This window comes from Thunnus thynnus, chromosome 20, assembly GCF_963924715.1.
Source record: "Thunnus thynnus chromosome 20, fThuThy2.1, whole genome shotgun sequence".
NCBI lineage: Eukaryota > Metazoa > Chordata > Actinopteri > Scombriformes > Scombridae > Thunnus > Thunnus thynnus.
Genome location: NC_089536.1, coordinates 20,718,728 through 20,746,525, shown reverse-complemented (window position 1 = coordinate 20,746,525; position 27,798 = coordinate 20,718,728). Strand labels below are relative to the sequence as shown.

General features: G+C 39.0%; 1 protein-coding gene across 1 annotated transcript; it reads left to right on the top strand.

Annotated features, from left to right (window-relative positions):
• The first annotated feature begins 879 nt into the window (after positions 1 to 879).
• vstm4b (V-set and transmembrane domain containing 4b) lies at positions 880 to 20,260 on the top strand. The gene is made up of 8 exons (XM_067576275.1): positions 880 to 1,542; positions 4,314 to 4,721; positions 13,997 to 14,050; positions 14,282 to 14,389; positions 14,628 to 14,661; positions 15,219 to 15,343; positions 16,148 to 16,212; positions 16,983 to 20,260. The coding sequence occupies exons 1-8, from the start codon at positions 1,491 to 1,493 to the stop codon at positions 17,106 to 17,108; spliced, it is 972 nt and encodes a 323-aa protein (XP_067432376.1). The 5' UTR covers positions 880 to 1,490; the 3' UTR covers positions 17,109 to 20,260.
• The last annotated feature ends 7,538 nt before the right edge of the window (positions 20,261 to 27,798 follow it).

The window sequence follows — 27,798 nt, the reverse complement described above, 5'->3', positions numbered from 1 at the left end:
GTGAAAAGTGCTGCCTTAACTTTGTTACGCTCTGCACCTCAGTCCATCTGAACTTGAAAAGAAAATGCTGTTCAATTCGCTTAAAATCCCAGGTTTTATATCAGAGGAAGTGAAGACGAAAAGTTAGCGTGAGAAAAGGCATGTGTGGTGTGAGATTGTGAGATCCGTGTCAATTTGGCTGCCCTGCATAACATCTTCATGAGGCAATGTGTTTTCAGCTAGTTGTGAAGTTCCTCTTCCCCGAAGTGGAAGAAAAATCAGATAAAACAGCATCAAGATTAAAAAAAAGACTTGTTTTTACTCTATTTCCAGTCAGCTGCTGGTTGAGAAAAACAGTATTTTCTGAAAGCTATAAAATACAACTTTTATTCTGCTGCACAGGGTTGAGGAAAGAACTGTCGGCAGAAATGATGATAAGCAGGAAAAATGCATGAGCAAGGACTTCTACACTGTGTTTACAGCACTAATTTGGTGAATCCCTCACCACATTTACACTGAATACTAGAAGATACTGGAGTTCTTTGTCAAGAGATCAGCCATGTTTGTCAAACTGTCGCCAGACTAGAAGCACTTAAGAGACCTCGCGGGCTGTCTCCTTCATTATCTGTAAATCAAAAGTGTCCCAGATCTCCACAGTGCTGCCCTCTGAGGTTTGATAAAAGCCAGAAAAGTGTCCAAAAAACCCCTCAGCTGACAGACTGCTGTACAAAGATTCACTGTGGGGCCCTGTTACATGAGACAATAAATGAAGGGAGACAGATGCAGACACACACAAATCTACACAGACACAACATTAACCACAGGTTTGTTTCAAGGGCCAATTTTGAAAGCAGGATGAGCAACCGCACCAGTTCAGCACAAGAGGAAACTCTGAGATAATGAAAATTTATAACTTTTAACTGCAGGATTAATCTATATAAAATGTTCCTTTCCATTATTTCAGTGGCCACACACAAACACAGACCAATCCACCCCTCCCTTCCTCCCCCCTTTGTCAAAGTGTGTGTGTGTGTGTGTTCCAAAATAAGAGCCCTGACTGAGGTCTGCGCCCACTAGCTCTCCACAGCTGGAAGTGTGATTTGCTCGGCGTCAATCTCAACAACACACTCCTCCCTCCTGTCCATCCTACACAGGAAATTACATTTCCCACTCACTTGCTAGAAGCAAAGGTGTGTGTGTGTGTGTGTGTGTGTGTGTGTGTGTGTGTTCTCGCACATGCTCACCTGTCTGTTTCTGTCTGCTTGGCGTGCATGTGCATATGTTTGTGTGTGTGCACGTGAGTCTGCCAAATGTGTTTTCATTGTGTGTGACAGAAGGGGGGAGGGGCCGAGGGAGGTTCTGAGTAGAAACAGAGCGTCCAATGTTTCATATTACACTCCTTTGCTGGGGGAAAAAAAAAGAGAAGAAGAAGAGGAGGAGGAGGGAAACCTTAGGCTTCTTTTCTTCAGAGGCATTTAACTTGGAGTTTATGGAGGCTGCAGCCGTGGAAAATGAAGATCTCTTCTGTGGTCTTCGCTCTCCTGACTCGAGCACTCTTTGAAGGTAGGAAAAGTTTATTTTGCTTCATACCAAAGTGGATGTGGTGGAGACAAAATGTTTTCCATTGTTTTTTAGAGAAGATTTGCAGAATACATCTGGAAATCAGGGAGGATGTTGGGGTGATGGGTGAGGAGATGGACAAAAACATTTCTGGTTGATAAGAAGGTTTATAGATTTTTCTGTGAAGTGTTCAGTTGCTGCTGAAATGATTGAGGCTCCAAGTGAGATTGCAGGGTGTGTTGGCAAGAAAATAACAAGTTTATCAGAGTTGCATATGTTTGCAGTGATGAGAGGGAATGCCAAAGTGAAAATTGGTGGTTTTTCTGTGAGTGTTTGAAAGCCAAGCTTGCAGTTTCACCTCTACATTGATTTACAGTGATTTCAGTTATCTCCACTAAAAATAGGTCATTGAATGTAACAGTTTGGAGTTCAAAAATAAATTGCAAACCTCTCAACTTATTGTTTTGTACTCTCACTCAAAACCAAATGAAAGACAAGACTGTAAAAGAGGCAGAGATTTTAATTACGAGCTGTGCCAGGAGCATCTGAGCTGTGTGACGGTTAAAATGCTTGCGTGTCGTGGAAAGTTATGAAATTGCCTAAAGTTGGGAAAAAAAACAGATGTGTGATATATTGTCATACAACACATACAGCAATAAAGTTTGTTCCTCAATATTCATCCCACATATGTCGTCATATGCCAAAAACAACACGGCTGTCAGCGTGAGAGGGAAGAAGCCTGTTGAGCAACAAACCAACAGCAAGACGTTGACTGTATGGATTTCAGATGTGACACATATAGCTGCTCCTCTGTGAAACAAAGCTTCATTATATTTGTATTATTCTTTTTTGGTGTCTTCATTATTAAGAGACAAGTTCAAGTCAGTCAGGCAGGTATTAGCCACTTCTTTTGGTAATGCACACCATCTTTAAACCATTAGGCTGCATTCAACTTCTCTGTGATTTTCAGGGGCCAATTGGAAAGGAAATGAAAAGGGAGTCAGCCCTCTGTATTAATAATGCAAATCATCAGAGAACTACCCTTAGTCTGGGGAAAATCTAAGAACAATCTTTTCCATTTTTCCATATTCTTGTTAACTGTTTAGTCATTTCTCATAAACAAACTCACAAAAAAGATTTAGAGTGTCTCAATTTAGATTTTTTCCCCTCACTTTTGACAGAGATCTGACCACATACTGCAACTTTTAAACAGATGTGAATGGCACATATATGTGGTGAATCGCAAACTACATCTTGTGACATGCAACCTGTTTGATTTGTTCAAAATGTAATTTAAATATTGCTACAAAGATACCTAAAACTTGTTATTTACCTCCGATAATAAAATCTTTGGACTGCAGCTGCTTACACTGTAAAATCTCAACTGATAAAATCAACTCATGTTTTATCAGTAACTCCATGTAATTACATTAGGTTTGTCAATCACATTTAGAACCACTTCAGTTCAAGTCTTGAGGCTTAAAATGAGGAAAGAAAAGACAAATACTTGTGAGTGCTCATTTGTCATGCTCACAAGTACATTTAATGCTAAACTTAATGAATGTGGCACTGAGTGTACATCAGACCCATCAAATGAAATAGTTAAAGAAACACTGCGATGTATTACCAGACCTCATGACTCATTAACCGCATTTGGTTTAAACCTCTACCGAAACACATTTTTCCTCTAATTTAGAGTAAAATCATTCAGACTAGTTTTGTTTAGTAATGCATTTGTCTTGGACTACATTCACACCTAGTCCATACTATTGTTTTCAGGTAACTTTTGAAAAAAATCACATCATGACAGTAAACAATAGAAAAACAGCTTTTTTTCTCCTCCTCTTTTTGGCAAACAAACATTTGTTCATTACAGCCATCTGGCAAGGAGTGTTAGTGATATAAACATAGCTTGGTTATTCCACTGAGTTTTATCAGGCTGAAATTTCATACCATACTGTCAACCTCTCCTTTATCTTCAAATGTTTACTGAAATTTATTGTCAAAACAGCTGAACAGACAATTAAGTTGCTGTTGTTATTATTATTTAATGTGTGTCTCATAATGTTGTTCAGTTAAATCATTGTTTCAATGCTCATAAGTTGAGATACAAGGTACTGATAGCAGCTGCATTGTGTGATTGGCTGTGTTGAGTGTCCTCTAGTGAGTAGAGGAAACATAAAATTGTCCTCTCAAAATACAGTATATGGTACTCAACACTCAACTGTTTTTCATGCCCAAATATGACAATTGTCCCTTTTGAGAATGTTCACTGTTGAGAATGTTTTTGGTTGTGAAATGGGCTGGCTTAGTGTGGCTAAGAGACCAGAATAAAGAGGGAAAAATGGATTCTCAGATACAGCCAACTTAGTGAAAATGTGGTCTTTTCTCAGTTATCTCAGTGCATTTTAGATTAGAACTAACAGCCCAAACAAAGTAAATAAACTATTTTGTGCTAGTTACAGTACATAAGCTGAAATGACATTTTTTACAGTGTATCTAAGCATCTGTAGCATTTACACAACAATGGAAAGGCAGGAAAAACAGCTGCATGTGTTTAAAGAGATGTGTTGCTGGAACCAGCATGCAGTCAAAATAAGAGAGGGGAACGTGGCTTCGAAATCACGTGTTTTGACAAGAAATAACAATGCACCCACCTCTCTGACATCATTTTCAGCTTATACTGGTATTACATAATATGTGATCCATGGTAACAACCAATCCTCCAGTACATGCACATACTAAAATAACATATATAAATCTTGGTTCTACAGATTTGTGTTTGGCGATCAACGTCACCATCACCCCTTCCCCCTTCACGGTGGCCCAGGAGGGCCAAAATATAACACTTTCTTGTATTGTGTCCCAGCGGCGCCGCAACGCCGCTTTACCGGTAGTGAAATGGACCTTCCTACCAGCAGGCACAGACCGACCAGAGGACGAACTCCTGATCGCTCGTGTCAACATGAGAAAGGCTCGTTTCTATGGCAACTACACCAAGAGTTTCTCGTGGCCCAAGATGAAGCTGACAGTGGTGAAGCAGGGGAAGATCTTTGACCTGCTGATCTTGAATGTGTCAGAGGGGGACCGGGGGCTCTACATATGCCGGGTTCAGGAGTTTAAAAAGCACCAGGACCGCTGGAAGGCCTCATCAAACGCCACTGCTGCTACTGAGCTCAGAGGTGAGGGCTTCATTTATTGTTTTATTTTTTACTGCGCTTTTCTTATCACTGGGATATTTTCCAGGCATGTCACCCTGCTTCATATTTGTTGAGTTGCAGAAAAGTCCAAAAAAGGCCAAGTCTAAGTCTAAGTCATCAGATTTCTGTACTGTTCATACTAAACAACCTTCTGTCTTGAAGTTGTTGTGGTTTGCACACTACATGACTGATCGGCAACAGGGAGTCACACATTACAAGATCTTCCACCAGGAGGAATCCTTGATAAGTCTGTCTGATCTCCAAACTACATTTTGTCACATACACACATGTGAGAAGTGCGCTGATTTGCAGCGAAAAACAAGGAAGAAAAAGAAAAGAATATGGGTGAGAGAATGGATTGGGATAAGCAGGCAGCAAGGATTGTCTGTTCTGCAGAGAGAGTTGGAGGTGAATAAATATTTTTGCAATGGAAACATAGGTAGCTGATTCTGATAGAAACTATATTATTGTGCAGCAGAGGAGTTTGCTCTGCTGTCATCACTCCATGTCTGCCTTACCCCGTGTCTTGCACTCTCATTGGCTGTAGCTCATTGCAAGGCTCCCCGACATGACCGCATATTTAGCCTGCTTGATATTTTTACAGCATCTGTGACACATCAGCGAGCTCTCAGATCGTGTCCTTGAACAGTTCACCCGTAGTGATCGAGCACCGAGCCAACACAGATTTGCCTCCGATCTGGGGGCTTTTGTCGGCGATCTCCAAAAACTGTCGCAGAGTGGAAAATCAGGGCTGAAATTGTGTAGTGTGAACTCAGCATTAGATTCCAATAGTTTTCATGACAGAAAAAAAGTGTAACAACTTTCAACGAAGCTCCTCACACCATTTTCCACTGTAGGCCCATATTCATAAGCTCACTATGTTCCAGACACTCACATTTTGCCAAATGACTAAGCCAGGACAGAGTGGTTCAGACCAATGGATAAACAGGACGCGTGCACTCTAATGTGCGCTAACCAACCACACTTACTCACCAGTTTGACAATGTATCTAGCCAAATTTGGGCAAAAAATTTGAGTCAATACCAGGCTAAAGCAAGGAAAAATGGCAAGTGACAACTTGGTATGATGCACCACTTTACTTGAAGAAATATACAAATAGTAGTAAATTGTATATAAAAGTACACAATTGTTAAGTCTTAGCTATTTGTTATGTGTCATTTGGCAGCTGCTTCATAGCTAATCAGGAATGATTCATTAGAAATTGGTCAGTATACAGATTTACAGATATCTAGGAACAAATCATTCAACACTGGTTCATTAACAAAGCTTCTAGCAGTTCATTATGTACTTAATACTCAATTCAGATTTCTTCAGGAAGTACTTGTTAGCAAGTCATTAAGTAAGAGCCGTTTTAAAGTAGATAAAGGTAGCCTAATTTAAATCAACTCAATTTTTTATAAAACATTAAAAAAAACTTATTAAAGAATTAATTGTTGTAATTATGTTCACATTACTGCACGTTCATGCAATCTGCACAGTTTATACAGTATATCTAGCAAAGGAAGCAGACCTTTGAGATGCATGTCAAGTTAACAATTTAGCCAAAAGATTCACTGTAGTTCTCTTAGCAACGCTGTTCAACAGCTCACTAAGCTGTCATGCAATTAAACACTACCTTTGCAACCACTAACTTGTGTGAAGCTGGATTTACAAAAATCAAAGTACTGGTCAGGCTAGAAAATTGGCATATCTTAAAAATTGTGGTCCCAGGCCAACAGACGCTGGGAACCTCTGCATTAGGCTGCTACCATTCATTCTTGGCAGGAGAAACCAGTAGCTGTAGCAGTTTATCACAGGATGACTTCACTGTGTTTGATGATGCAGGGCGGAGACTTAACGACTATTTCTGCAACCACAACAGAAGCAATGTCAAATGCTGTTTTGATAATAGTAAGACCACATAGTTTAACGCAGATGCCAGGTTGGTCCGTAGAGATGTTCCATGGCCAACAGCACAGAACCGTGACTGTTTTTGAGCAGCTGCCAGCTGCGAACACATGAAACTGTTTGAGGTTTTAGCTGGACGTCTCTAAAAAGAAAATGGTTGCCCTGTTAAAGGCCTCAAAAAGATGACTGAATCGGACCTGAGGTGCCACCATATATTTGTTAGTAATTCTATAAAATTCTCCAAATATCATTAAGGCAAATTAGGAGATATTCATCGGATTGTAGGCCTACACAACTCATGAGAAGTCCCGACTAAATTTAATTGTGATGACAGTGCACTGTTATTCAGATATAAATATTAGTCCTCAGAGAGCAGTAATAAGTCTCCAGTAGTAGCAGTTTCTCTGACCACAACTGGATGATGTCATTTATCTGGCTGAGGAGGCAGTGAAGCGGGCTCACTGAGCAAAAGTGCTGTCCTGCTTTTGATTTGGGAGGGGAAATGTCATTGGTTAGGAACAAGCCTGGAGATAAAAGGATCCTCCATCTCAATAAGTTGCGGTTTTGACTGAGTAGATGATTTGGATAAAGAGCAGAGAGAGTGTGAGGTTTCAATGCCACCGCTGGCACATGTGATGCTCACACAATGGAATGGATGACACATCTACTGTACTGGTACCAGATACTACACAGAAATCCCTTCACTTTCATAAAACCAGAAGCAAACTTTGAAAGCTTTGTACTTTTTTCCTCACAACTTTTCATTTGTGTCAGATTTTGAACACAATTCTTATGTTCACCAACAAACCTGAAGAGATTGTCGATCTTTGGGTTTTGTCTTCAACTTTGGTACTAATGGACCATTCATCAGGCCTGCACCCACTACTGTTGCTACACCTGTTAGAGAGTCTGTTTTCACACAATACATATGCAATTTACAGTCATAACAGTGGCATATTTACCATCAAAATTTTGAGTTATTCTTGAAAGAATGGGTTCGTGATTTTAGAAAGCAAGGCTCTCATTTCTAGACAGCGACTGTAAATTTTTGGGTTGAAATGACAGCTGTCATGGGCAGATTTTATCAGCTGTGGCTAGCTAATTAAGCTAATGTTAGCTCCATGAGTTGGATGAAAATGCTGTCTCTGGCTGACTTTTTAATGTTTCCAGCTGACTTGTTATAAAATCAGAATCTTGTAGAATTGGTTAACATTTTTTGTTTTTCATGCGACCTGTAACCTCACAGACTAAATCAATTAGTTTATTTTGGGCTCCTTGGTCTCAGATGCTCAGGTTACCACTGCACTGTAGGGAGTAAGCTAGTTAGCCAGACATTTTTGATTTTGATTAAGCAAAAAACAAGACACCAACCTCCAAGCTCTTTAAATGCTGATTATTGCTCTTATCTTGTTCATATCATATCGGTCATATAACTCATATTTCACTTCAGCATGTGAAGAAATCTAGAAAAAGCTTGACAGACCTGTCGTGCTGTTGCTATACTATAACTTGACATTCGCTCCAGAAGGAGTTTAGCGAACAGTCAATTACTTGTGTGTCTACACTTGTTCATCAATAGGAGTGGGCAGTACTAAGATTCTGTGTTTGCTATTGTTAAGGAAGTTTGGGTTTTTATCAATGATGACACTAATGCTAGCAATCAAGATTTTATATCATATACTCAGAACTATCCAATAAAGGCAAAAATGCTAAAAGAAATCTTTAAAAAAATGTAGTTGAGGAAGCATTCATGTGAATTTGCTGCTTTATCTAAAGAATGAGCACATTGTTTCACCAAAATAAAGACAATTCATCTAATTCAGTCTCATTATTGTAATACGGTCAGTGTTCCTCCCCACTTTGAACAACACTAGATGTTGCTCACCACATTTTCCATGGAAGCGTTTCTACAGGCTGTGACTTTCAGGGTGTCCGCAGCCAAGTCTGGGCCCGGGCAGACATGCAGTCCCTACTGAGAGCTGTTGACATTGGCCCTGACAAGGAGTTTCCCTCCCAAAAGTAGAACAGACAGAGAGTCCAGAGAGACTCAGCAGAAATGGAACAAGAGATAGTTGTGCTGAGGAAGGTAAAGTTTGTCTGCAGTGACAGTTGAGTGGGCAGCTGGCTCGTGTCTGGCTCTCAACCTTTCGTGGTCAAGGATGTGGAGAACTATTTTCATCCAAGGAAGCGCCGCTCCATTATGGTTTCAGTGATATTAATAAAAAAGCCTACCTCGACATTTTTGAATAATTACTGCAGTTACAACAACACCATTTTTCCTACATTACACAACAGAAGTGACAAGAAGCTAAGCTTCTGCTTAATTTAGGCATCTTGTACTGCCAGTCCATAGTTGTATGGGATAACCGATGCTTTTTGAATATGCAAATGATGCACATCTTTCATTATTCTTGCACATGAAGACCTAAAAAAATGACGTTTAGATCGTTTTAGTTTCCCTGCATTTTGAAGAGAAAAAAAAAATTTAATTGTGACCTCAAGCTCCAAGAAAATCAGGATTTTATTTTTGGCCATATTGTCCAGCCCTACCAGACGCATTGTGTGAGCTGTGCTCACTGCAAGAGGACCTTGTTAACTTTAATTTGCACTGGACAATGTCCTCTTGGATCATAAGGCATAATAATTTTGGGTGCATAGGGGGCTATAAAAGATGCGTAAAGGGGGCCCTGATTATAAAATCTGGGAGAAAATTTGTTAAAATCAATCTTGTATACTTTTAAAACAAAATCCAGGTGAACCAAAATGATGACCCTTAACCAAACAGCAACTCTACAGCAAACTGTTCAGTTTTGCAATAATGAATGATTAATACCTTTGGAGATCACTTTGGAATACACTGTCCAGGATCTATGTTGGGTAATTATAATGGACAAGCCAAAGCTTAAGCAACACAGGAAAGCTGCACTATTTCTTCCCAGTGGACCAGCTGGCAGTGGTATTTCTTCCATGTCAACACCGGTTGACAGCTATGATAAACATCAGCTACACATCTGAGGGCCAAACCCCCACTGGGACCAGTGCCCCTGGTCCCCACTTTAGACGAGGAACAGCAGATGACTGAGACTCCATGTGCACTTATGTGTGTGTGTTTGTGTGATGTTAAACTGATGGAATTCCTGTGGTCAGATAACATTAGGTGACCAGGTGTTTCCACAATCTGTCTCTCACTCAAAACTCCCATTACTTTACCTACTATTGCTATAATAAACACAGTCAGAGAGGTCAGAGGGTTTGGTAGAAAAACTGAGGGCACAATGTGCATACAGCCTCCTCTTGGCATAAACAAACTGAACTCTTAGGTATTTCTATAACACATGTGGGCGAATGCAAGTTAACAAGGGTGTTTCGAAGAAGTGCATGGCACACGGATGTGGCATGGGTTTAAGTATAGTAAGAATAGGGAACTCTGGGCAGTATATTGGCAGCTCCAAAAGGAAAAGGAAAAATCAGAAATATCGCAGCTCTGGGGCCACAAAAATCTCTTGAGAAGGAAGAGAAGGAAAGATAGGACAAATAAGGATTTTTCTGATAGTAAAAAGTTGAAAGTGGCATAAAAAGGGGAATCATAGAACAAGAAGCCACAGAGATAGGCCTGTGTTTGTGGTCATAATAGGGACACAGTCAGCAAGTGTACAGAAAGATGCTAATTCTTAGGAGAAAGGATGCAAAGAGACAACAGGAAGTTAAAGGCTGGATTATTCAAAGCTTTGTCAAGACATACAACACCGCAGTGTACTTACATTCATCTCCAGTCATTTATAATACAGTAAATTAGATGGATACAGAACAGTGATTGACTCAGTGGATGATGAAAACAGAGAGGATCATTATTCACTCAAGTCCACATCAGTGTATTGATGTTTACAGCGTTGGGTTTGTTGGGCACAAAAAAAAAGCCACAAGTCTGAAATACAGTCAGCATTTGAATGTAACTCTGTCCTCTCTGATGAACAAAAAGTAGTTTGTTAAATGTTCCCAGTGTAGTCTGATGCAGTATTAACCATTCAAAAGTAGCTGTAAAAAGAAGACATTTTCTAGACGAAGATAAAGGCAGTTTTATGGCATACAGTACACTAGCTTCATCCCATTTCTGATTATTCCAACATGTTCAGCTGCCACACAGAAACAAAAAAACCACACTGACATCATTGACATTATTAAGACTTATGTTGTGAATAATTCACTGTAAATGAAGGGCAGGTTTTTAAATTAAACCATCTGCTGTTTTAAAGAAGTTGGAGAAGGGCTGTTTTTAATGATATTTCACACTGAATCTGTGCATCCTACAGTGAAGCTAGTGTTTGTACCCACTGATATATCTGCGGTAGTTTTATCCCAGATACTGTCGATTACACACATTGGTGGTTTTAGGATTTCATAAGGAATGATGACAATAGGGAAAAGGAACATTACAACACCAGAGTTATTATATCATAAATTATGCCCTTTACACAAGCTTTGCAAATACAATAGGGGTCAAACACAATGAAAACCACTATCCAGTTACTGTGACATTCAAAAAATGTTTTTCACCAGTGCTGGTTTATTTGATACCAACTCAGACTCTGAAAAAAAGTTTTGTCCAAGTATCAAGTTAAACAAGTCAAGTGGATCTGACATTTTTTTATTGACACCACACATTATAATTTAGGCTGATTAAATGTGTGTTAAACATAAAAATTCTGCTTAACACTGTTCTAAATCATTTAATCTGCAAACCTACTTATATTTACAAAGTAAATATTCAAGTTATTTTTTTGTCTATCTTCAACTTAAAAATGATTAGGGGCAATGTTTCCAAATAGTAGAATGTAGGTCACATATGGTCAGTTTAGGGTTAGTGGTTTCACAGATGGCAGACCGAATTCAAAAGTAACTTCCCAACAGTCTAAGCACTGTTGGATCCATAAAAGCCTTTCCACCAACAGTGTAGAAAAAAAGATCAATGAAAATATTGAAACAAAGAGAAAAAAAATGCTAACTGAGAACCAATAAACAGCAAAAAGACATGACATCATGATAGAGAATAAAAGTCTAAACTGGCATTGCTGAACGTATTAGGCTGTGAAATGGTGAATGAGACTTGCTGTCTGCTGTTGTGTATTAGGATGCCCTGTTATTGCTGGCCTCATGCTGTGAAATTAACTTTAAATGAATGTTATCCCGTAACAAAATGACTGGTTTGACTGTAGAGGTATAAGTTTGATGTAGCATTTTGCAGAAACTCTTTTCCAGGATTCAATCACAGCTGAAGACTGCAGGCTTTGCAGTAAACATCCCTCTGCTTTATGTGATGTTTGACATTTGTAATTCTCTCAGACACATCTACACACCTCTATACATTATGCCATCTAATCTTTCCTCAATTTTTTTTCAGTGACTGAAAAATATTATATCATAATTAGGTAAATTAGGTCATTTTCTCTTAATGTGCATCCACTCCTTTGTATGTTAAGTAATGAAGATTCTGGATACTAATTTGTTGAAAACATGGTATTGGTTCACAGAGTTATCTTACAGTAAGTACCAATGCCAGAGGAATGCAGGGAGGATCTCTGTAATGGCTCCTACAAGATATGTTTTGAGGTTATCTAAAGCTAGCTTTTAGCCAGTTTGTCAGTCAATCAGTCAACAAGTAGTGCAGACAGTGTGCTTATGGGAAGGTTTCCAGCCAGCGTCGTCAGCTGCTGGTGGTTTGGGGTATTTCAGGATGCCCTGGTGGGTGTCATTTCACGAGCTTCCTACCACCAGCTCAGCAAGCGTACAGTGGTGTTAAGATTGCTGTGGTCAGATGGGGTGGAGAAATGAGTGAGTATGTGAGGTGAGATTTTAGGTTCAGAATGGGAAACATAACTTCTCAGCCATTTTGGACAGAAGACTTAGCTGGGATTCTCATTACATAGATTTAGGCTGTATTCATACTGTATGCCTTTGATTCCCCATTGGTGCTCATAATCAATTTTTGGGCTCATTAAAACCCCAAAAACCATGTTGCAACCAATCTTGTTTGGGCCCCTATCCACCAGCATGCTGTTTGGAATTTTAAAATTTTATTTTATTTTTATTTTATTTAACCTTCTCCCTAAAGTATTTTACTACACCACCTCTCGATGCAGTCTGTCTTCTTGTGTGTCCTAATTCTCATCATGGTTTGCACTTTAATTAATTACTTTGTATTTTGGCCGGTCTGTCAGAGTCAAGCAAACAAAAACAAAGCTGCTCCTTTGTTTCAAGGTTCAGCATTATTGTCATTATGCATTACAGGATTGCACAATGAATACTGTACTAAAGACTGCATAAATAGGACAAAGATATTACATTATTAAAACTAAAGTAGGTAATATAATACAACAAGTTATAATCAGCATCATGTATGTAGCAATAAAATGCATACGTATAACCCTTTGCAGGATGCTAATTTTATATGCGCCAGCTAAGGCATTAAAAGCTCAACCAGAGATGGAGTTCCAACCAAATCATGGAGCTAAAACGTTGATTAGCTAGCTATAGCTAGCTAGCTAGCCAGCAACTGATGTTTTAACTGTGTAAATCCGCACTTGCCAACTAAAAATGAGAAGCCCCCTTTTGTTTACCCCTGTCTCAAATCAAGAACCTATACCGCAAATTCCAAGTGGAAAATTTGCCTCAGTTATCATTGTAAACTACATTAGTGCAGTGCTAGATTGGAAATCTTGGCAGGCGTACCAACAGGGAGTAAGGGGGTTAGCAAAAGGAATGAGGCATCAAATAATGTATTTTTTACTTAGTGTCATGGGAAACTTTTTTGAGCATTGCCTGTAGATCACATGGACTAGGATCTGATTTTGTACTGTTTTGCATCCATATTGGAATTTTAAAGTGAGTCCATGCCACAATTTTATGTTTACACTGATGAGAAAACATCAAATCTGGCTCACAAGTGAGAAAAAACAAGTCTGAGTTGGAACATTCTCAGCCGCTGCGTGAACATAGCTAAAATGTGCAGAGGTTGCCCCGTTCTGCCTTAACAGTTTGTTGTGAACATGAAAGAGAAAGTTGAGGCCAGAGCATTGATTAATGTAAGGTGACATTTTATGATTATGCATAACTCTAAACCAACTGTCACTAATGTCCAAGTTAATGAGTTATTTGTCCTTTTTCATCCAGTAAAGGTTGGGCTCTCTGGACAGTGATTCAGAGACTGGATCAGGCAGGGAGGAGGCAAACCTCAGCTTGTTGTCTTCCTACAATTAACTTTATTTAAACTCCAGCCAGCGTGTAATCAGGCGGCAGGGAAGCCACAGTGATGACTTTACATGTTTCCCCTCTCTCTTTCTTTCTCCGTGTAGTGCATGTCCTACCAGCCACCAAGGCCAAAGAAAGCCTGTGGAGCTTGTTTGAAGGTAAGTCGGCATATTTTTAGTGTGTGTGCGTGTGTGTGTTTGTGGTGGACTGGCACTGTATCGTCCTTGGCAGGCAAAAATAGCCCAACCCAAAGGATATACTACAGTGCCTGAAATAGCTCAGCAAACATGTACTATTTTTTCCTTCAGATTTTTGTGTACAGTGAAGCAATAGGCATGAGGCCGATGTACTGTTGGAATTATGTGTGTGTACATGTTTGTGTGTTTCAGATGTGTACCTTTGTGCGGTACTGATCTGCTCAGTGGGCCTGCTGTGCATGTGCATGTTCACGGTGACGGTAACCTGCCAGTACATACAGAGGAAGCAGAGGTTAAAAGGTCAGCAACAGCAGCATTACTCTCCAATGACCTCTGACCTTTCTTTCTTTTTCTCTCCATTTTCCTTGTTATCTTGTTTCTATTTTTTCTTCTTTTACTCCACCCATTCCTTCCTAACTAAAAACTCCAAACAAAATTAACTTTGTATTAAGAAAGAAATGAGAAGTTTGCATTTCACTGACATAATACTTGTCTCCACACCATTTATTATGTTTCTAAATGGGTTGTTTCTCTGCAGATAATTACCACTTGGTCAAAAGCCCTCAGAACAGGTAAGATGTTAGGCTGATACAGCTTCACACTTATTAAAGCACAGATTAAGCCTCCCTCCTAGGCTAAATCAGTAAACTCATGATGGACAGTTAAAAAAAAACAAAATTGAGAACCAGATATATTGTCCTTTTTATTTGATGCTTTCTTCTTCCTTGTCAAAATCTAATGTAGACACCAGATTTTGGTGTCTACATTACCCAGAATGCAATACAATCACTGACAGTTTGGTTCAGAAATTCGGGTGTTATGCTAGTAGCAGCTAATGTAGCCTCGAGCTGCTAGCCTCGAGCTGCTAGCCTCAAGCAGCGATGAAAAGTGGGCTACAGAGACCTCACTTCTTTCTAGCCCCAGATTTTTTAAATTTGTAGTCTTCAGCCCCAACCCAACATTGACTCTAGCGACATCACTTGAAGCAATTTATCAGCTTTTGCGAAGGTTCTTCTGGAGTCACAAAAGGCAAATTTATACAACTTTTTTCACATATGCAGTGAACTTCCAAAGACCTGTAAAAAGATTTTGATGTGTAAGATCATTTGGTTTTCTGTTTTCATTCCAGCTCAGGAGAAACAGTCACTAGTGTGATCAGTGTGTCTCCTGCCCTGCCTAAGAAGGAGAGGAGGTACAGGAAGAAAAGGAGCAGAGACTACCAAGAGGAGATACCACCAGAGATACCAGCGAAAGGTAAACACAAGCCTGTACCCATATTCTCACTTACTGTTCTCTCTCTTTGGTGATATTGCTAATTTTGACAGTTCTGCATATTTGCCTCTATTTGCCATTTACTTGTTCTTGTCAGTGAAGAACACAAGCAGAAATAGCTGAGTATGAGCATCAGTCCAAACTGAGGTTTACTCTTGATTCATTTTGTTCAGCATGGCTTTCCAAACATGGAGGTAAACCTCCACCCTTTCCACATATAAACTGAGAGAACTTTCTCACCTCTAACAAACCACAGCTCAGTCCCACTTCTTAATTAGTATGCAGAATGTAATACATCAACTTTTTCCCATGAAAGCAAGAAATTTTTGAGTTCAGAACAGTCTTAAAGGCCTTGATTCTTTCCCAGATTTCCTCCCAACTTGTTGATGTTCTTAAACTCAACCGTGACGACAGAGAGACCCTACAAGGGGTTAGCTAATGTGGGGTTTTGGAGCTCACTTCAGTAAGGCTGAGGCTGCTGATTGTTGCTGTTTTTTGTAACTGATGTTCATTTTTGCTTTTTAAACCAAAGAGTTAAATTTTTTTGTGTTATGCTGAGAACATAGCACAAAAAGACTGATCACTCTAGAAGTGGTATCGGATTTTAAGTATTAGGAAAACATTCCTTGGATACTCAGTGCTAGACTGTCTAAGCACAATGTGTATCTGAGTGCTTGCCATGTTTGCGGTTTTGGTGGAGAGCACTGGATCCTGACATACGCATAAATAAATTATATTTGCTAGATCTCAAAACTGAAAACAATAACTTTTGTTTCGTCCCTGCAGCTCCCATTGGAGACAAAACACGGAAACCCAAACTTTTAAAACCACAACCAAGGAAAGTAGTCTTGGTGAGTACCAACTGAGCCCTTTTACACATTATTTACTTTTATTGTCATTCTTTTATTGTTGCCAAATAATCTGAAAACTATCCAGTAATCATTTTCACCTGTTTTTACTTTTGTGTAACTGACATATTAAAAGTATGCAAAAGTGTTGCATATACCACATGCATTGGTACATTTTGATAAAAGTTGTTATTGTCTTTGCGCCACATGTGCTGTGTGAAAGGAATTTGATGTCAGCAAAAGTACCACAAAATGTTGTAAAAGGTGCCACATAAGCTAATTGTCACTGGAATGAAGTGCCTCTATAACAACTTGGCATTTCGGTGGACTAAAAAGTGCAAGAGGTAATTGAATTTTGGCAACCTCTACCCAGAAATCCTGTAAGGTGACGTGTGCACATAGCCTGCTCACATTTTCCAAACCAGTGATGTAAACGAGAAGCAAACCAAAAAGAGGAGAGGGGAAAACATCTAACATCATCGAGTATATTGGGTGCTTGATAACTGCTGTTTAGGGATCAGTTTTGACTTTGACTCCAAAGTACAGAGGATTTCTTGTCAGTATTCATATTTGACACCCCAATGTCGTTTGAGTAAACAGGGCAAAACTATGGCATCTTCAGCCTTGTAATTAGCTTAATGGAGTTTTACATAAAATCTTCCTTTCATTTTCTCACCACTGATACCACTTCCCTTCCATATCACCTCCCACTCCCCATCTCCTCCATCAATATTATCCTTTCCCCTCTCACTTCTCCGTTTTCAAATCTCCAGCCCAGGATTGTGGAGGAGAATCTGACCTACGCAGAGCTGGATCTGGTGAAGCCAATTCCGGAAACCAAGGCATCATGTAGCGGCACAGTGTACGCTCAGATACTGTTTGGGGAACAGCAGCTATGAGAGAAACACACACACACACACACACCACTAATAACTGTTCCTTATGTAAAAAGTGTTGTTTATTTATAGTCTATATTATTTTGTATTCAAATGGTTTTTGAGAAGCAAAATGTCTCAAAATTATAACGAAATTGTACATATAATTTTATATGAACTTTGATATAACTTTCTTTTAAGAGACCAAGGTGCAAAAGTAAATGTTTTGTATACCCTACTGGAGTATTTCATGGTAGTATTTTTCTTTTGCACCCATGTTTGAATCCTGTGTAGCTTAAACTGGGAACACAATAGAAGACTTTTGGGCTGATTTAGAACAGATTTGTCCATCATGACAATCGAAAGGGACATTGGAGATTGAACTTGCAGCCGTAATCATACCAAACATAGCCTACTTCATACTGCAACCTAAAATCTGCAGGCTAATATGAGTCCTGTGGTGTGTGGCAATCACAGCCAATGAGAGTCAGGTTTACCCTGGAACAAAGTGAAGTAAGATATTGTTCTGTCTCCATGAAAGATTTCCTCTTAACACCTTATCCCAAGAGGGAAAAATTGTGTTTGTCTATATAGTACAACCTCCATTGCTTCCAAACTTGTACACAATTGTGTCAAGACAAACGCTAACCATACTTCTGTTTGTTTATAACTTATTAGGAATAGTTTGACATTTTGGGAAATACGCTTATTCACAAATTAGTATTAGATAGGAACATCGATACCAAACTCATCATGTCTGTGCATTAATTATGAAGAGCTAGAACCAGGAGTTGACTACTTTGTTTAGCATTAGTGGAAGCAAACATCATAGCTCTAGCTAGCTAGCTGGCTAGCCTGGCTAGGGGGAGCCACATGCTCTAACAATATCTTAACTGACAACACTTTCTTTGTCCACCTAACACTTCCATGCTACATCTTCACTATCTTCCTGGCAACTTCATGGGGCCAACAAGACTGAGGGAAATCACTACCCCTGACTGTGAATTACCAAGAAATAGGTACAGCAATCCCAATACAAATGCAAATTGTCAATTTACATTTCTGTTTCTGCATGGATTCAAACAAAAGAGCACAAACTGTTAATTAGTGAGCTTAGAAGTGCTGGTGGGTGTATTTTTGGACTTTGGAGAGAACCAGCAAGCTGTTTCCCCTCAGTGTTTATGCTAAGCTAAGCTAATTGACTCCTAGCTCTGTCTTTATGTCTAATGCACAGACATGAGAGTGGTAGCATTCTTGACATCTAACACCTGGCAAGAAAGCAAATCAGGTATTTCCCAAAATGCCCAAAATTTGTATTTAAAATTTATAAATGCACATCATTTCGGTGCTAGCATTTCCACAAATTGAAACATATGAAGGCTTGATTATCTAAGCAAAAAAATGTCATTCTGTTTTCACACTTCACATGATATACTGGTTCCAGTGAGATCGTAATGTCTGTGACGTTTCTTACATAATTTATTGTGGGAAACCCCATCAAGAGTGAGCAGATTTATGAAAGAAAGACACAATAAATCAGAGATATCTGTTGTTATGAATGTGAACCAATGCACTTTCAAATGTGATTTACTTCTAGTGTGTTCCCAGCATTATCTGCCTCACAACATCTGTGTTCAGTCTGTTTTTGTATGTCAGACTGCAGTTTATAATGACCCTAACTCCAGAGAGTTGATACTAAAGTAACGATTAGCCCACGAAATACCCCCACATATGTGAGACCAGTCCTCTCATCTGATGCCAACATCAACTTAACAGGCTGTTAGCGATACACACACACTTACATACACATACATACAAGGGTGGAGTTACATGTAGGCTAAACAGCCTTGTAAGTTCACACACAAAGGCACATACTGTAAATCTGAAAAGCTGCAAACAATTGTGACACCTGATCTACAAACAGGAGCAAACTAAGACTAACTGTCTCTGGACTATTTCACATTAATGTAAGTCATAGATTGCTTCAAATCTTGAGGTTATTTTGTTGTTTCAGATGAGATAAGAGCCAGTGGCTATATTGGCTTTAATCCCACATACCTTTACCACGGTCTCTTTGCTTTCCACTTTCCGTGAATCTGAGTGTGAAAGTGCTTAGGCCTCTTTTTCCATAATGATCCTCTGGATTCAGGCATGGAAAAGCAAAGGAGATTTTTTCAAACAGTTAACTTGAAACCCAGACACAAAGGCACCGGATCCCTCCCTCCCTTCAAGACTTCCACTATCTTATGTGGAGTTATCCATGGAGATGGAGCCTTTCTAGGGTGCAAGTCTCACTTTCCACTGCATGTTGGCTGAGATCCATGTGCCTCCTTTTCAGCCGTCAAACGTTAGCTAAACCAGCTAAGTCATGTAGTAAAATGATTTGATGTCAGTCATCTCTCTTGTGTAAAAAGCTTAAGAATGAACTGTATGTAGTATTTGCTTTAGTTATGTACTCTAACCACTTTCTCAGAAATATGTAGAAACTATGGTTAGCTAACAGGCTGATTTACACATAAAATCATATAGTCTCCAGTCATAATAAAAAATGTATTTGACCATATCATTTTGAAACTGGTGAGAAAATCAAGTTGTTTGAATGTACACCAATCAGCTGCTGTAGCTGCCGAAATGCTGACCTCCAATATGGCTGCCATGGGACAAGTTGTGTCAGTACAGGACAAAGTTAGATTTCTTGCTATCACTTCAAATGTATGATTAATTCCAACAGTAAGTTGGTGGTTATGGACTTTAACATTGCTTTCTTTCTTGCCTATATATTACATTTCAATTCAAACCACTATACACCTCCATTTGTCAACATTCCAATACTCCTCTGTCATTCACTTCTGTACATTTCAGTTGCACAGTGTGTATTATCAGTATATGAAATGACTGAAAGTGACCTTTCGGTGGTGGGCAGAAGTGTTTTAAAAATGCCCTTAAACTGTGAAATTTAAAGTTTCTTCCAGACCACAGTGTCCTCAATGGGAGTCCACTAACTAGAACCATATGTGTGAATAGTGTCTCTCTGCTCTCCCTCTTGGTTTTCCCTCTCTCTGCCCACCACTGACCTCTGCAGTAATCAACATTCCAGCATTTCTGCTTGTGTTCATTTTGTACATTTCGGCTGTACAGTGTGTATCAATAAGTGAAATAAATATTAAAGTGGATGTAAGCAGTGTGCTGCCTGAGAAGTATTTACACATCTTTATTCCCCAATATTTAATCATGTGGAAATGACTAAGCATAACAATTAAGGGTCTGTTTTTCTATTAAGAAATGTCAAAATTTAAATTTATGGTATTTTTTTTGAGGCACAAGTCATCTGGCTTTTTTGTTTAGTTTCACTGACAAGTTAATACTCGTCATCTCCAGTAATTATAGAAAGGTGCAGCCTCTTCTCTTGACCAAAGAAAGCTCTCACAGTATGGGTGTTTTTAAAGCAAAAGTATGTAGCTTTTCTTCAACAGTACCCACTATGTGTATTTCCATCCATCTGTTTTTGTTCACATTTTCAATTTGCAGTTAAAAAACCTGGATGGAAATGGCAAAAATTAATATATATATATATATATATGACAAAAAAGTTTTTAAGCTTGGCTGAGGTGGAAAAGTTCATGTACCAATAAAATCAAAATGTGACAAAGTGCACTGGAAATAGAATTAAATATGTACATAAATAATGACGTACATGAAGCAAGTGACTTAAATGTGCACTGAAGCATCCACTACACTTTTTCACTTTTTGAAGTTTGACTGGTGCTCTTTTTATTACATAATCTTGTGCAATGTGCTCTTCTTCTGCAATGGTTTATTGGCATTGACTTCATTTAAAATTTGGCTTACATTTAGATGAAAATGTGGCCACAGTTAACATTTACAGGATAATGGCAAATGTTAAATGTAGTGTAACAGTAGCACACGTGAGAGTCATTAAGTCAGTGAACTGACTCAGTAATGCCAGTAATGTGCTCCACTGCAATTTCTAATGTTTGCTAACATTAGCTAACATTAGCCACCCTAGGATACTGGTTATACCAGACCAGACGGTAGCAGCAAAACTCCTGAGTGTATTGATTTAAACAAGAGTGTGATTTATTGCTGACAAATCTAACTTTTGAGTTGTGAGAAAAAGAATGTGTTATTTCTTCTTTCAAGATACATACATTAGTGTCATTTCAAAGATGTATTGCTTTGCCCCTGTGTGAGTATACCCTGCACGATTAATCTGTTGCACAATTTAAACTGAAGGCTCAAAAGTTCTGAAGCAACCTTCCACATAATCCTACACAACAGTGATCTTTGAGCTTCCATGTGGTATTGATACGCTATAACTGTTACTCATCAGTAAAAGCAGCATCTAAACTGTGATCAAAGCTCAGGCTGCCCTGCTCCAGTCAGTTTTCAGCTCTGTGTTGGCATATAGAGGAGACATGAGAGGGGCGCAGTCGTTAGGAGCCTGGATGGGTGTCAGCTGCTCTTGTGGTGGTAGAGGTGCTGTAATGAGAGAGGGGGAGGTTTAAATGTTAGGTTTAGTTTACTTGCTACCTCCAAATTATTTTCAAAACGAAAAGAGAGAGGAAGCTCACAGTGTGCGTGAGACAAAAGGAACCCCAGAGGTCTTATAAAAACGTCTCACCCACAAAGAAAACACATGAAGTTGACCGAAAGACACAGGTCAGCTCAGTAACAGAAACTACATGACTTGGTTTGGAGGGAAGTAGTCCAAAAGTAACAAAATCTTCAAGTAAAGCAAATAAAATTCAAATTGTTTAATAGGGTGGGATTGTTGAAAAGAGAGGGAGGTCTAAGTAGAAAAGGGAGAGTTAAGAAGGAGACAGGAAAGTATTTCTAGATTTGTGTGTAGGAAGAACAGCAGGATACTGTAGACTTGGAGGTGTGGGACAAATTGATGCTGGTTGCCTGTCTGAGCACAAAACTGCAGGCTTAGCAGACACTCCCTTTAAAAAAACATCTGATGTCATCCATAAAACAGCCAAACAAAACCTATTGTTAAAGCTAAAATCTTGGCGTGTCTCCGTGCCACTTATGTCCCATGCATGCCATCAGTCCTGTCCATAGAAATACAATGCATAGTAAACACACAGTCTACAACCAACATATCCTGTGTGGTTACAGAAATGCATAGCTACACTGGGCTCGGGGCAAAAAAGAACATAATGAAAGACTTCAGCAAGTGGAAATCACAGGAGGCAGGAATTAGAGTAAGGCTCCGAACTGGATGTCCTGTAAGCGACTCGGATCCACAGAGAATATCCAGTAGTGGACGGTCAGTTCTTGTCAACGCCGGAAGAGTGACCACTTCATCCTTGATCCCTTCTTTAAGTGTAGAGTACTACTACTGTCTCAAAAAGAGCAATCAATTGGCCTGTGCAACTACATACAGTACGCTTAACAAGTTAGCCGGAGTGGCTCATTGTCCAGTGAGTTTAAAAATATGCTCTCTGTGTTAGTCCAGTCATAAATTTTGAGATCTTGTTTTGCAAGTCCCCAGGGCAACACTGGGGAATATTTAAGAGCAAAGAAAGCAAAAACAGCATGTTTACGGCGTACTCTGTTACTGTATGGTAATACACAAGATAGCACTTAAATGTGAAGCTGACATAAATATAAAATGCATATTTATAGTAACAGTTTAGGTAAATTTAGCCAGAAAGTGAATATCAGAATGGTATTTGAAAACAAGACATTTTTTAGTATTCAAACTATAGCTGATGATGCCATTTGCCATACTAATGTTAAAGGACAACTCCATTTGCTTTTTTTTTTTGGATTGTTCACATGAAAATGCCCACTTAGCCATTAGCAAAAAGCAGTGGGAGCTCTGAAGGAGAGAGCTGAGAGCAGAGCCAGAGCTTCGGGACAAATAACACCAGTGAGTCACACCGGATTCTGCTCTGATCCGGAACCATTTACTGGTGGAAGGAGAGCTCAGAGTTTATTTTTTAAACTTTAAGAAGTAACTGTGAGTGCTCCGTCTGTGTGAGTCTGTGTGTCTGTTAGCACGTTCAGCAAAGCAGCAGCCACAGTGAGTGCTCAGACCGTCTCTGTGGCTACTGGCTAGCCAGGCTAGCAACGTCATCATGAAGAAACCTATGTCAGGTCACGTGGGGAAATGTTTGTAGAAGGGCAAGGGAAAGTGGAATTTTGACTTGAAAACATACGTACATAGACCAAAATTTGAATTTTTGATTTGAATACGAATGGAACACTACTGGGAATGATCTGATATATAAAAACCTCAAAAAAACAAAAAATAATGGACCCTTTAAAAAACAAGAACTGGCAGTAGTCATAATGCAGGACAAATGCATAAAAAGTTATCCCACAAAGGATAAATGTAAAAACTCTTATCAGAGCTAACTGAAAACTCCAACAGCCTGGCTCTTGTTTTTATGAATCAAACAGCTTTTTCATCTTTGCCTCACACTTGGATGTGTTTGACAGACACGCAGTAACTGATGAAGCATTTCATTACAAGATTTATTAGTCTGCAGCACAGGGCGACTGTCATCTTTCAGGGCTATGATTCACTCTGCTGTTGTATGGAACTGTGGGCCAAGCAGAACTAATGGGAAACAGCCTGTCTCAGGCTCACCGTTTGGCTGTCTGTCACCCCTTTGGGCTCCAAAAGTGATGACATCACACTGTACAATGACTTTTAAGATTGTTAACAGTCAGAGAGGAGAGTGGTGGGGGTGTGAAGTTTTAAATGATGAAGTCAAGATGAGATTTCCCCCCAAATATGGGGTTGAATTTCTAGCTGTTTTTAGATACTGTTGAGTGTAAAACACACCAGCTATGTCGAAGCATTTGACAGGACTGGACTGGACCATACCATGAAAACTTCTTTTGTCTGTACAGCACGTTTGGTGTGTTCTACAGGCGTCAATTGCCACAGGTAAAGATGCCGCCTTTGTGTGGGCTAAACCTAGAATTATAGTTTTGCAAAGATACACATAATCGTCACTGCAGATCTACATAGAGAAAAGAGTTATGAGTAACCCGTCCATCGCAGAGACTTGTACAAAAGCTGACAAGCACACCTTCAATATCTCATAAATGTGTCATGCAACTCTGCTAATGAAAAAAGCTGACTGGTTGATCCAACGTCCTGTTGGGAGATGGGTTCAAAAGTTTAAAGAAAAATGATCCTTGTTCAGTCTAAAAGAAACAGTCATCCAAACACGAAACAACACCCATGCACACTCACTTACAAGTAGTCAAGTTGTTGCAGGTGCTTTGAGGCCCATCATACCACGCCTGTGTGTGTTGCCCTCACCTTATATGTATGGTGGCCCAAAGGGGCAACACACAAAAAGATTGGACAAAACACATCATAACAAAATAGAAAATACAACAATTCATACAAGACATTAGCAAAGCAAAAACATTTCCCAAAACACATTTCAGATTAACAAAACTGACAACACAACTTTACAGAAGAAAAATAGAAAACATAACATCTCATAAAACACATTACCAAATCAAAAAACACATTAACACAACATAAATGTTTTAATTTTTTTATTATTGTTTTTTTATTGTTTATTTGTGTTTTATTAAATGCTTTCTTTTAACACATTTCATCCAATGTTGTTGTGGTTTTGCTCTCTTGACCTCCATATATATTATACGTCTACATGATTGAAACTCAACTTGTATGCCGCTATTATTTAAAAAGACAGTAAGTACAGTAGATGTGCCACTACTATTCTATCTATGTCTGGACGAGGGTTGTAACCAAAACTGCTTTAACAGTATACAGTATAGAATATTTAATTAATGCAGCGACCGTGTAAAAGTTTCCCATAGATATATGAGAAATAGCTTATACTGGTGGGATTTCTATTTCAGTGAGCTATGACGATTGCTAAAGAGTTATCCATGAATGAACAGACCAACAAACACAAAAGCTTTAATCTAACAGAGGTGTTTACCCTGAGAGTCAATAATAATGACAACTGTTTCCTTGCTTGATTTAAAAAAAACCCACTGTGTTGAGGCTGAGAAGATTTAATTTTACAGTTCATAACAGCTGAGAGCTTAATCTGGTTTGGCTGTTTTAGTGTTAACAAAAGTGTGGAAAAATGAAATACAGAGGAACTCAAATGTCAACAAACATCAGCTAACACAATGGAAAATAAGGAAATGCAGACTCTTTTATAAATGCCCACAGATCTTAACTCAGAAAACCAACAAACATACAGTACTACTAGAGTGAGATGAATGTACTGTGTATCCAGTTGATCATTTATATGAAAGTTTATTGAAATTTGTTTTGAGTTGTGTGTTCACAGTTTGCTAAATGTATTCCTCAAGCAAGTTAGTTGGAAAATTAAGAGCCCTTTAAAGTAATGACTGATCACTTCTGTCTTATAATTTAGGTTCTGAAACAGTCAAGACATGTATTTGTAGACTTGTGCCAACAAGCTAATCCTTACCCAGTTATTATATTCATCACATACAAATAACTAAAACATGACTAATTGACTGGCCCATTCCAAAACACTTTCCCAAGTGCATAGTGAATATTTAGTGAAGTCCATGTTAATCTTTCCTGAATGAAACATGGACCAACATTTACAAAAAGGAAAGGTGTTCTTTGAACTTCCAGCCCTGAAGCAAAGACAACAAAGCAGGCACAGACTTAGAGGAAAGGAAAGCCACATCCATTCAGAGCTTAGATAAACACAAGTATGCCTCTGCCCCCGCGGTGCCAGCTTTCCTAAACATGTCCAACAAGCTATCACTCATCTCAGCACGAAAGCAGCTTCACTCTTGTTTTGAATTAGAAGGCCTGAACAATAGTTCATAAAGACGACAAAGTATTCAGAAGCATGCTGGAAAGGAAGCATCTCAAAGTCTCTGTGACAAATTCTGGAGCCTCCACTCAGCGCTGTGGTTCATTCTTTGTGTCTGATTCTGAGCAGGATAAAGCCGCATCCTTCTGGCGGCATGTGCACGTGTCTCTTAAAACTTTCTGTATCCTGTAAATGTTAACCGAGCATGAAAGGTATGATCTTTTTTTAGCAATTCACAAAATTCATAAATAGTTTCATATTTCAAACCTGGGAGCTGCCTGCTACTACCAGTCTTTTACAGCTGGCTATTGTGTAGCTCCACTCCAAACTTATTTTACTTTCCTCCATAGTTTATGGATCTGCTTCCCCTCTGCCAATCAAAAACTGTCCTAGCAAAACAATTTAAAAGGGAAGTGAGAAGATGACACACAAACAAAACTGAGAAGTGTTAAGAAAAATTTACCAACATGCCATGCCATGTGATCCTGTGATTAATTTTATTAACCAAGGGCCATGGTGGAAATAACGGTTTTAAGCATTTTCTATCCAAATCAAGTATCTTATTGCTTCAGTAGTAAATGTTGAAATAGAAGGGAGTGTTTCTTATTCATTATCTCCAATCAGAAATATCTGACTGTATAAATTCTAGAAGATGCTCCAATATAGATGACATACAATGGTGTTTGTGAGGTAACATAAACACAAATACATTATTTCCAGAGGGAAACCTGACAAAAATCATCAATGTTGATGTATGTTTAAAAAAAGCCTCCAGAACCATAGTGAATTTGTCATGTTTAGTATGTCACCAAATTATGGAAACACTAATTATATAAAAACATTACACATTTCAGGTTTTTACCAAGGAACAGGAAAATGCTGTAAAACACTGTCAAACAGCTGTGAATGAAGACAGGAAGAAAGGAAATGACTGAGTGAAAGAAAGGAAATCCGTGTTGACAAGTCAGTAAATTAAATGACATGACACCAGCTGTAGTAGTTCTGTAGGTCTGCAGTAGTTCTTTTTTGTCCTGTGTATCTGCTGCTATTCTTTGTTTTGGTTTTACTGTATTTTTACTTGTATATATTGCTTACCTCTCAGTTTACCTTGTTGCATGCATGGATGTATAAAGAGAACTGGATACAACGTTGGAGGTGGGGTCCTGTTCATTCCTATGAAAGTTGCTCAGTGGCATATGAAGCCAAAAAAAAAAACACTTCCTAAAAACACACTCCACACCCTCTATGGGCCCAGTGTGTCCATAGAGCATGCTCACCAGACACTTCCACCAGCCAAAACCGCTAACTTACAGTTTAGCCCTCCGCCTAATTTGAATGGGGATAAAACGATTCAATCACTCAGCTCCTCTAGACTTTCTAAATGTGATTGAACCGAATGGATCAAATTCTGATAGGGAAACAAGTCATTTTGTGGGGGTTGTGACGCTAAAAAAAAAACAGACCTCTCTTTCACAATGTAAGTCTATGGGAAAAAGTCTTTTTGGGCCTAATAGCATCATATGACATAACTACATGTTTAGGCCACTATGTCAAGTTGGCTTCAAAGCCTGGCGCTGTTCCTGGGGGCTTGGTTGCATGTTAACAAGATGCTATGCTCTACTTTGGTAGCCATGTTGGAGGTGCTCTGCTCTTGGGCAGTAAGTGGCTAATTGTGTTGCTACTTATACATGCATTTAAAAAAATTTTAAACCGAGACTGTGGCCACTAGTGGCAGTTCTGGGATAATGGTAAATGCTAAAATGTAGCATAAAGGGAGCACAAGCAGGGAAAAGTCATACAATGTCAGCAGACTGACTCAGAAATGTCAATGTTACACAGTAATATCAGCAATAATTGCTAACATTAGCTAATATTAATCACCATAA

Bases quoted from the DNA above. Each gene is read 5' to 3' on its own strand.
- vstm4b (XM_067576275.1), top strand. From the start codon at position 1,491: ATGAAGATCTCTTCTGTGGTCTTCGCTCTCCTGACTCGAGCACTCTTT. The intron at 14,662-15,218 runs GTAAGATGTTAG...TTTTCATTCCAG, and splicing joins GTCAAAAGCCCTCAGAACAG to CTCAGGAGAAACAGTCACTA. The intron at 16,213-16,982 runs GTGAGTACCAAC...TCAAATCTCCAG, and splicing joins AACCAAGGAAAGTAGTCTTG to CCCAGGATTGTGGAGGAGAA.